The sequence below is a fragment of the Coprinopsis cinerea genome (genome assembly GCF_000182895.1).
Source record: "Coprinopsis cinerea okayama7#130 chromosome 1 map unlocalized cont3.1, whole genome shotgun sequence".
NCBI classification, from domain to species: domain Eukaryota; kingdom Fungi; phylum Basidiomycota; class Agaricomycetes; order Agaricales; family Psathyrellaceae; genus Coprinopsis; species Coprinopsis cinerea.
Genome location: NW_003307544.1, coordinates 3,992,079 through 4,002,205, shown reverse-complemented (window position 1 = coordinate 4,002,205; position 10,127 = coordinate 3,992,079). Strand labels below are relative to the sequence as shown.

Genomic DNA, 10,127 nt, shown 5'->3' with positions numbered 1-10,127 from the left:
GGGGTCCAGAGATAAACTGAAATCAATGAGGCAGAAAAAACGAGTGGCAAAGGCGAGGCAGTGGCAAGAGGGTGGCAAGGTCTAGGGTATGGTCGTTTGTTGTGGTGTAGGGTCTTTGTTTACAAGCGGCGGCATATGCCGGGACCGAAGTCCCCACACCTTCCACCGGACAAATCGTCTCCTTTTCAATCTGCACTTTTCTCGACCATTTCTGCGCCTTTTCGCTTCAGTAAAAATTGAGAAGAGAGGCATTGGTAGTCCCAACATGAATATGTAAAAATAACATAGGGTCATCCGCGAAAGAGAAGGAGGAAAAAATCGACAAGATATATTCAGCAATCTTCCGAGTCAAAAAACGCTCAGAATCCGGTGGCTCGTGCGTTTCTTTGTTGGGCGTGGGAACTTCCATTGCGAAACGTCGAAACAGAGCCTCATTTTGTTCGCCCATTCTTGCCCTCCTTTCCTCCTCCCTCCTTTCCAGTTAACCACCACCACACCGACCCTCAAGACTTTTCGACAACTTTCGCTCGACACCAATGGCCCGAACCAAGGTACGTCCTTTCCTCCTATAATCCTCCAATAATTACGGACACTCACTCTCATCGTCGTTGATCTGCTCGTCGTCGTCGTCGTTGCCAGCAAACCGCCCGCAAATCTACCGGAGGTTCGCACATATTCCAATTAATTCCCGGAAATTCATTGAAATTCTCTTTCTCTAGGAAAGGCTCCCCGTAAGCAACTCGCTACCAAGGCTGCTCGCAAGACTGCCCAGGTGAGTGACATTTTGGCTGTCGTCGCTGTCGTCGTCGTTGTCGCCGTGTGGCACGCATGATGGAGGCGGTGACATGCCAACTCCAGGCTTATACCTAATCAGGAACTGACGCATACCTATCATGAATAGACTGCCACTGGTGGTGTCAAGAAGCCCCATCGTTTCCGCCCTGGAACTGTCGCCCTTCGTGAAATCCGAAGGTACCAGAAGTCGACCGAGCTTTTGATCAGGAAGCTTCCCTTCCAGAGGTTGGTCCGTGAGATCGCTCAGGACTTCAAGGTATGTCGTCTCGAGGCTTTGGTGGAGATGTGTTACTGACATGCGCTGTCCTCGTTTCCTTTGTGTGTGTAGACCGATCTCCGATTCCAGTCATCCGCCGTCATGGCCCTCCAGGAAGCAGCTGAGGCTTACCTCGTCTCCCTCTTCGAAGACACCAACTTGGCCGCTATCCACGCTAAGCGTGAGTCATTTATTGTTCTCGTATGGACCGTGCATTCCTGACTCGATCCTCTTTCTTCTTCCTTTTGGATTCCTCTGCTTTCCAGGTGTCACCATGTAAGCCACTCTCACCGCGTCTCGCCTGCAACGTCTTACTAATCACACCCCTACAGTCAACCCAAGGATCTTGCCCTTGCCCGCCGTCTCCGTGGCGAGAGGTCCTAAGCGGCTTTTCCCCTTCCCTTGTATCACACACAGGCTGTTGTAATCACGGTCCCCGTTGGCATTTCCTCTACGCTTCATCTGTGTCTTCATTCACGACGTTTATGCCACCGTCCAATGACCGATTGCTAATAAACCTCTTTATATGACTTCCTGTACCTCTATTGGTCTCTATTGTACTGTACTTTTAAGATTTTGTTTGTCTTGTTATCTATCGTGCTGCCTGCTGCAGACGCTGTTCTGATATTACTTGATCTCCTTATGCTATGAAATGCTCGAAGCTCGACAACGTCTTGAGTGTGTATAGGGGCTTGGACCGCCGCCAGTCTCTCGCCATTATCGTCATGGAATCGTCATGAGGAGCAAAAGTGAGCGCCCAAGGAGCACTCATCGGGCAGGTACCAGCGGAACAACTATCTCCGCAGACCGTCGGAGCGGAGCCTTTTTGGGGAACTTTCCTTTCAGGGGTAGCCATCACCTATATTTGGTATGTCGTTCCCGTCACTCGCGACGCTTTTTGTCATCGGCCGTTGAACGATGTGGACCGGAACCACCACTGCTGACAATCCAACGCGCTTTCCTAGAACGCTGTACATGCTTATCCTTCCTCAAGCCCCGTTATCTACGTTTTGATGGTCCTAGAATCGTGAAGCTCAAAGAAGTGACAGCTTACAGAATTTCCGCAGGTGAGGATGTTGCGAAGAGGGAAGGGAAGATACCCAGGTACGTACGACAAGCATATCTCGCCTTGATGATCACTATACTCAGAAGTAACTTGACAGTCTTTAGACTCAATATGGACTATTTCGAGCGATTAACCATCGTCCATCCACTTCTGCCCACCCCATGACCGCCTTCCAACAATGCCGACATGACAGTCACTGCGCCGCGCCGTCAACCCAAGTGTTCCAAGCTTTTCTTGCCAGCTTCAGCTTTACAGCAGACGCAGTCTACAGCCCACAGGCCAATCTTTCAGACATCGAGGCTATACCCCGTTGACAAGCGGCCACATTTAGACTCGGGACTGTCTTCCGATTGGGATACACAAGAGCTTGGGACCGGCCTAATACATAAGAGATTGATCACACCATCGATAACGCCCCCACGAGGTCGCCAACTCGCGATTGCGCTTGGACTTGATTCCGTCTCTCAGAAGCGTTCTTCTATCATCTGAGCCTCTCCTCTTCACCAAACCACTCCGCCCCACTTTGACCACCTTTTTGACCGCTCGCCATTATGTTTGGACTGTTCAAGGACCGGGATGAAGAGCGTCAGCAGCAACAATACCAGCAGAACGAGCCGAGATGGGAGTACTCGAGGTGTACCGGGAAGAAGAAGGCTGTTTTGGTGCGTTCAGCTGTTCGTCGCCCTTGCCCCTATCGCTGACAGACATACATTCAATGTAGATCGGAATCAACTACTACGGCCAAGATGGAGAACTCTCTGGGTGTATCAACGACGTGCAGAACCTCTATGAATTCCTCACCAGTCAGTCGATGCCATTCCACTCTGGTTGCTGTTCCAGTGGTGGAACTGAACGGGCTGTCGTGTAGCGCGCAGGGGATACAACCCGGGAGACATCGTAACTCTCACCGACGACCAGGACCATCCTCGAAGGATCCCCACCAAGGAGAATATTGTACGCCCTCCCTGTCCATGCTTGCGAATTCCTAGCTGACGCCCGGCTCCCAGATTGCAGCGGCCAATTGGCTCGTCGCCGACGCTGCTCCCGACGACGCACTCTTCTTCCACTGTACGCCCATTCCTAAATCTGTGAACCTTTCTGTCGGTTGAACTGGGTGTCTGCGTTTGTTGTAGTCTCTGGCCATGGTACCCATGTCAAGGATCACGATGGAGACGAGCATGACGGTCGCGATGAAGGTAAGCCCGCCTTCTAATCCCTCCTTCATTCGAAAGTTGACCACTCTTCCAACTAGCTATCTGCCCTGTAAGCCCGTCATTGGAGCTTGGCTGCTCGACCTTACAAGCCCTACTTATGCTGCATAGGTTGACTTTGATAGTGCTGGCCTGATCGTGGATGATGTGCGTTCATGTTCGTCTTCAGGGAGAATTGTCGACCTGACGTCTCCAATATATAGCAACTCCATGACCTCCTCGTCAAGCCCCTCCCCGTCGGATGCCGAATGACCGTTCTATTCGACGTATGATGAACCCACCCTTCCCTTTCAAGAAGCTCCCTACTAACCTCCGCGATAGTCCTGCCACTCCGGTTCCGCTCTGGATCTACCTTACATGGTACAACGCTCCCCATTTCTCGCTGTCTATCCGCGCTCAATGACCTTGCTTCCTACCCAACCCTCCTCTACAGTACAGCACCGAAGGAAAGATTAAAGAACCCAACCGCCTCGCGGACGCTGGCCAGAGCCTCCTCTCTGCCGCTCAATCTTACGCCGCAGGTGACATGGGTGGACTCTTCCGATCCGCTCAGACGCTCTTCTCGGTGGCCACTGGGCAGAATGATGAAGCGCATCAGTTGACGAAGGAGACGAGGACGAGCGAAGCCGATGTGGTGCGTGCCCTTCCATTATATTATGGTGGAAGGCGGGGAAGGGGCTGACCATGGTTTGTTTGGGCGTAGATCTTCTTGAGTGGATGCAAGGATGAGCAGACTAGTGCTGATACGGTTGAGGGAGGGGAGGCTACTGGTGCTATGAGCTTTGTAAGTGATCTCGTTTCGTTGACAATTCGTCGGTACTTATGAGGGATATGTGGTCTGCAGGCGTTCATCTCGGTTCTCAGTGCGTTTCTCACTACGTACTTTTTGTGGACGTGTGATGGGTTTCTGACGTACCGTGCTTTCTTCCAGCTGAGAAGCCCCAACTCACATACAAGGAACTCCTCGTCAATGTCCGCGAGATTCTTAGGAACAAGTATAGTCAGAAACCTCAGGTACGTTTGTGTTGCCTTTTGTTGAAGCTTTTTACTCTGTTGCTGAACGATTTCCTCGTCTTTTATCACATAGCTTTCGGCTTCGCATCCTATTGTGAGTCATTCTCTCATCCAGTTGGATTATGTGCGGGTAGAATGGGTACTGACTTTTATTGCGTATAGGATACGGATCTGCCATTCGTATGCTAAATGCTGGTGGATGAGAGGGATTAAACGTGACCTGGGTTTAATAATGTATTTGTACAATATTCAATAAACCATTGGCGTTTCGTACTCATTCGCTCCGCTAAGCAGCCGTTTGCGATGTGACTCGGCTTGAGGTGAATTCTGCAATGTGTGACGCAGCATCGTGCATGACCGAGACAGCTTCACCGGCCTAAGTTAAGCCTAAGGGGAGATGTCTGTGTCAGCCTCACAGCGCTGAATTTTGGACTTGGCTTTGGAGGATAGGTGCTCGACCAATTGGATTCACTCCGACAGTTCTTTTCCTGGTTTTGTGCGAGATCGATCGCATGCTGCCCATATTGCCCATCGAAAATGACCTGCGATTTGATGGTCTCGGCAGCATATCACTCTGACCCACCATGCATATCCGGGTCTACTATGGGAACTGCTATGTAGTTCGAAATGGGGTTCGACCACTTTGAACTCGGAATGCTTCAGGAACATATTGCCGCATGTGATGGGTTAGTCGGTACCCCAGAATATGGACGGTTTCACGCACTCAGTGGAAGTTCTTCCGAATGCGAGGTGGCGATCGAGGGTCCGACAAGACGGCCTTGTTTAAATTCGTCGCATACTGGGTAAGTCTTTGCTCAGTGCTATTTACATTTGAATGCATGCTGACGGGGACATAGCTCTTATGGAAAGTTTAAATTTCTTGTCTACTATGACCACATCCCATCTTGCAGGAGGAATCGCTCGGTGGCAGATCTGATGGAATCCGTCCCAACATCTTATCTATTTCTCTTCATCCCAGAACATTACATGTCGTTGCATTTACGGGTTAGATAGTTAATTATTAGTTTATCGTTTGGTTAGCTCGGTTGTCATATCTGTAAGCAAGACTTCCCAATTCGACAGCTTTCCCCGAAAGCGACGCTCGATCAGCATCAGGACAGTGTATGTCAAAAATCTATAATTTGGCATTGTGACTCAAGGACAGAGACTAGTCGATTCTTCTGCTCAATGCAATGTATGGTGAGAGCAGTGGCTGCACCATACACATGCGATGGAAGGGAGTACACCTTCAACGTGCCCGTTTGCATTTCGTCAGGCCAGCCATACTGCCAAACGTGGGTGTCAGGGTAGTCGGCCGAGATGCCCTTGCGAAAGCCGAAGCTCAGTCCATCTGCACAACCAAAATCCCTATCTATGAGCAGGACGGTCGTGGGGTGGGACTCGGAAGGGCTGACGATCGCCTCAGAGTCCGACACCTGGGTGAGGAACCGGAGTGGGATGACAATGCCCTTGAGACCCACAGAAGTGGGGACGATAAGGCGGACGGTGTCGTTAAAGAGGTATGGACTCAAAGGCGGGAATGCGCCCCCGAAGGAGGGTAGAGTCGTCTTCCACTTGGGCAAAGCAGGCAGCAGCCGACGGAGTAGACGGGGATCTGGGGGATGAGCTTTGGGATGGACAGCGCCCCAGTTGTAGATCAGAACTGCCCTGTCTTGCAAGACAGAAATGTGCTTCCCTGGCAGAAGAGAGAATTCCTTGACGCAGATAAACAATTAGCGAGATACATGGTCAAGTGGGTAAGAAGTACTTACCGCAGGATGGATGTCGGGAAGATAAACACGAGGATATTTGGCGCTGGTGAGGTGAGGGATAGAAGTCCAATCAACGATGACAATGGCCCTCCTACATCCAACCTGGCTGTGATACGCCAGATTGCTTCCGTACAATGAACACTCGCCGAGTAGGGCGTCCTGAGGAGCCCTCTCGCGGATTAAGGCCAGTTGCACGGCAGTGTATCCTGCAACCGAGCCATCTTCACCAAGTTGGACCTCTACTTGATAGACGCCGAACACTCTCAGCGGGGCTTCGGATAGGTTCACTATATTATGCGCCTCCCAGATGGCAGCTAAACTGAACGTGGACGGGAAAAGACGATCCTCAGTGGGAATACCGTCCGCCTGGGTTGTGAGGATGTCCATCGACATGCGAGTGATAATACCATGGGAAGACTCCGTATACGACGGAAATGGGGTCGGGATGAACAGGGAGGCAGGATTGCCGAGGTTCTCGATGTCGTGGCAGTGAATGTTGCCGTCGGGGGTCGCATGCATGAAGACGCGACCACCTGGGAGGGGACCCAAAGCGAAGCCCCTGGGCCACGTATCGGGAGGTGTAACCTCTTTCTTTTGCGCCAGATCTGGGTCGGCCAGTCCACGCACTGAGAACCAATTGCAGACGATTCGTTCGAGGTCGGATGAGCTGCAATAGCGGAGCGGTTTGGGTAGCAGGAACGGTCGGGGGAGAGCGGTGTCGTAGTAGCGCAGGAGCACAGCTAGCCAGACCGAACGGTCTTTCGAGACGCGATCAAGGCGTCGACAGCACTGCTCCGATTTCAGTGACGCGGCAGTTGGATGACCATCGATGTTTGCTTACCTGACGGACTTGGAGAATCTCATACCATTCCAAGTATGCGAGAACCTGTGTCAACGTCTCGTCAGGAAGGGACTCCAATGGACTCGTTCGTCGTTCCATCTGAACGATGGCTGCTTTCAGTATACGCCGACTCGTTCATGTAACCGTAGCTCACCGGAAAATGCTCCGTGGCCAAACCATTTCTATGGAGGATATAGGGTATGGCCACGAATACAAGGTTGGCCAGCAATTCACTCACGAACGCCATCCCTGTGAGGTGAAGATTTATGGAAGATTCAAGTTGGATTCAGGTCGTCGCAATGCCATCGCGTCACCACACAGCCACAGGTCCGATCCTTGATCTAATCTAATCTAGTTGCACTGCCAAACGGTGGTGCCTTGGGACGTGACCGAAATGCCTTTGCGATAACCGAGGCTCAGCTCATCTGGGGCGCTACCAAAATCCCCGTCCAAGAGGGGGACGACAGTGGGGTGGGACTCGGTAGCCGTCCGAGGCAGCGAATACTCGAAGGATGTGCTTGACAGCGTTCCTCCTGAAGCCTTTGACAAGATGGCGGACAACCGCAGACGATTGGAGACGAGGAACCATGTCATAGCACCCGTAAGTACATAGCACAGTGGTGGCCGAGTTTCAGAGCTCAATTCCGCTATGCGTTACAGGTCGAAGACCGTACGAGAATGATCGTTGCGACGCTGCCTCGCTGAGTTCTTTACAGCGTTTGGCCTAGTTCTGGTCATCCTTCCAGAGATCGCCTTGATGTGAATGTACTTATGTTCTGTCTCAACACCTTGTTTATGATTTTACTGTACTGTTACGTTCTCTTCATCCTGTTCCGATAAATCCTTGAAAGGTTGACACGCCTCATTCTACCATGCTTCACGAATGAGGATTTTCAGGTCCAAAGCAGCTCTTTCGACAGTCAGTACTGTCCCAGGATGCCCGAGTGATGCGCATATAAGAGAGTTTTCATTGCATGACGAGAGAGGGCGGCCTAACCACCAAAGTAAATGCATCAAAAGTCTATGATCTGGTATCGATACTGGCGTTGCAAAGAGACGAGTCGATTCGAGTGCTCAATGAAATATATGGCCGAAATGCGTGAGTCGTACGGATGCGACGGGAGGGAGAACACCTTCGGCGGTTCCATTCGACTTTCTTCAGGCCAGCTACACTGCCAAACGGTGGTGCCTTGGGACGTGACCGAAATGCCTTTGCGATAACCGAGGCTCAGCTCGCATGGGGCGCTACCAAAATGCCCGTCCAAGAGCGGGACGACAGTGGGAAGTTGGGACTCGGTGGCGCTGGCGATTGCCTCGGAGTCTGACCACTGGTTGAGGAATCGAAGCGGGATGTTAATGCCCTTGAGACCGACGGAGGTTGGAACGACGATGCGGATGGAGTCCTTGAAGAGATATGGCCTCAAAGGCGGGAACGAGCCCCCGAAGGAGGATAGAGCTACCTTCCATTTGGGTGAAGCAGGTTGTAACCAGTAGAGCAGATCCAGATCTGGGGCGCGAGTTTTGGACGGGACATCACCCCAGTTGTATATCACAATGTCGTCATCTTGAAATACAGCAAGGTGCCTCCCCGGCAGCAGCGAGAATTGCTTGGGGCGTACAAAAACAGTTAGTGAAAGGCATAGTCGAGCGGGTCAAAAGCGCCTACCGATCGGTACAGGTCGGGAAGGTAAACTCGAGGAAAGTTTGTGACGTTGGAATGTGGGATAGAGCCCCAATCGATGATGGCAATGAAGCGCGACTGATGAGCTGAGCAGTGGTATGCCAGATGATTGCCGTACAGTGAGCACCTGTTCAGAATGGCGTATCGATAGGGCTTCTCGCGGAATAGGATCAGCTGCTTTGCAGCGTACCCCTTAACTGAACCGTCGTCTCCAAGTTGTACCTCCACTTGATAGACGCCAAAGTTGTGAAGTGTCTCGTCATTCGCCGGATCGGTAGCCTGCCAGATTGCAGCCAAATTGAACGTGATTGGGAAAAGACGATCTTCAATGGGAATTTCATCCGCCTGGGTTGCAAGGATGTCCAACGACAGTAGAGTCTGAATAGGCATAACCGCAACACCAGGCTTGCACCATGGAAATGGGGTCGGGATAAAGAGGGAGGGAGGGTCGCACGGGTTTTCGATGTCGTGGTAGTGGATATTGCCGTTGGGGCTCGCATGCATGAAGAAACGACCGCCTGGGAGAGGACCCAACTTGAATCCCTTGGACCACGTGTCGGGAGGCTTAAACTCTTGCTTTCGCGCCCGATGTGGGTCGACCAATCCACGCGCTGAGAACCAATTGCAGACGACTCGTTCGAGGTTGGATGAATCACAATACCGGAGGGGTTTGGGTAGCAGGAACGGTCGTGGGAGGACCGTATCATAGTAGTGTAGGAGCACAGCTAGGCAGACCGAACGGTCTTTCGAGAGGCGATTGAGGCGTCGACAGCACTGTTCATATTTCAGAGACGCAGCAGTGGAATGACCATGTATGGTCGCTTACCTGACGGACTTGGAGAATCTCGTGCCACTCCAGATACACGAGAACCTGTGTCAACGTCTCGTCTGGAAGGGACTCCAATGGACTCGTTCGTCGTTCCATCTAAACGATGGCTGCTTTCAGTATACGCCGACTCGTTCATGTAACCGTAGCTCACCGGAAAATGCTCCGTGGCCAAACCATTTCTATGGAGGATATAGGGCATGGCCACGAATACAAGGTTGGCCAGGAACTCACGAACGCCATCCCTGTCAGGTCAAGATTCAAGTCGTCGCAATGCCACGCTTCGCGTCACCAGTTACCACCACAGCCCTGGTCAATGATCTAATCTAATCTAATCTAACGGTTGGTTCTGAACACAGAAGCTCTGACTTTTACGTTCTCTAATCCACACGATAATGAAAGTAGTAAAGGTGCTCGTGAATCTGTGGTGGAATCATTAGAATGTCTTAAAACGCTTGTGTCAATGTTACCTATGAGAATCTTCCAACTTGAACTATGCGCGAACTTCTGTGAGCAGGAATGCCAGAATTCGGTGGGAGTCGCTCAAATCACCACTGGGAATGACAATGTCATATTGGGCAGAGCAAGCCACTCCCTTCCCATTCTCCCCTACCTAACTAACCCTTTCATGCAAAGTTTTCGACCTCACACATTTCTCATGTCCC

General features: G+C 51.5%; 4 protein-coding genes across 4 annotated transcripts; 2 read left to right on the top strand and 2 right to left on the bottom strand.

Annotated features, from left to right (window-relative positions):
• Window positions 1–491: 491 nt before the first annotated feature.
• Window positions 492–1,674, top strand: CC1G_08799 (histone 3). Its single transcript, XM_001829592.2, has 7 exons — window positions 492–551; window positions 640–664; window positions 720–772; window positions 902–1,051; window positions 1,124–1,232; window positions 1,318–1,327; window positions 1,384–1,674. Exons 1-7 carry the CDS (start codon window positions 537–539, stop codon window positions 1,433–1,435), a joined length of 414 nt encoding a protein of 137 aa, XP_001829644.1. The 5' UTR covers window positions 492–536; the 3' UTR covers window positions 1,436–1,674.
• Window positions 1,675–2,668: 994 nt separating this feature from the next.
• Window positions 2,669–4,531, top strand: CC1G_08798 (metacaspase; the record flags this gene model as incomplete). Its single annotated transcript, XM_001829591.2, has 15 exons — window positions 2,669–2,779; window positions 2,839–2,920; window positions 2,986–3,071; window positions 3,107–3,185; window positions 3,251–3,313; window positions 3,370–3,380; window positions 3,440–3,475; window positions 3,532–3,594; window positions 3,650–3,688; window positions 3,762–3,962; window positions 4,032–4,112; window positions 4,173–4,191; window positions 4,260–4,342; window positions 4,416–4,436; window positions 4,505–4,531. 15 exons carry the CDS (start codon window positions 2,669–2,671, stop codon window positions 4,529–4,531), a joined length of 1,002 nt encoding a protein of 333 aa, XP_001829643.2.
• A 938-nt stretch (window positions 4,532–5,469) lies between these two features.
• On the bottom strand, window positions 5,470–7,202 carry CC1G_08796 (hypothetical protein; the record flags this gene model as incomplete). Its single annotated transcript, XM_001829589.2, has 4 exons — window positions 5,470–6,057; window positions 6,115–6,903; window positions 6,956–7,054; window positions 7,110–7,202. 4 exons carry the CDS (start codon window positions 7,200–7,202, stop codon window positions 5,470–5,472), a joined length of 1,569 nt encoding a protein of 522 aa, XP_001829641.2.
• Window positions 7,203–7,968: 766 nt separating this feature from the next.
• On the bottom strand, window positions 7,969–9,664 carry CC1G_08795 (hypothetical protein; the record flags this gene model as incomplete). The annotated part of the gene is made up of 4 exons (XM_001829588.2): window positions 7,969–8,562; window positions 8,622–9,410; window positions 9,463–9,561; window positions 9,617–9,664. 4 exons carry the CDS (start codon window positions 9,662–9,664, stop codon window positions 7,969–7,971), a joined length of 1,530 nt encoding a protein of 509 aa, XP_001829640.2.
• Window positions 9,665–10,127: the final 463 nt, after the last annotated feature.

Coding starts and splice junctions, on each gene's coding strand:
- CC1G_08799 (XM_001829592.2), top strand. Junction 665..719: donor CGCCCGCAAATCTACCGGAG/GTTCGCACATAT, acceptor CTCTTTCTCTAG/GAAAGGCTCCCCGTAAGCAA. Junction 1,052..1,123: donor AGATCGCTCAGGACTTCAAG/GTATGTCGTCTC, acceptor TTGTGTGTGTAG/ACCGATCTCCGATTCCAGTC.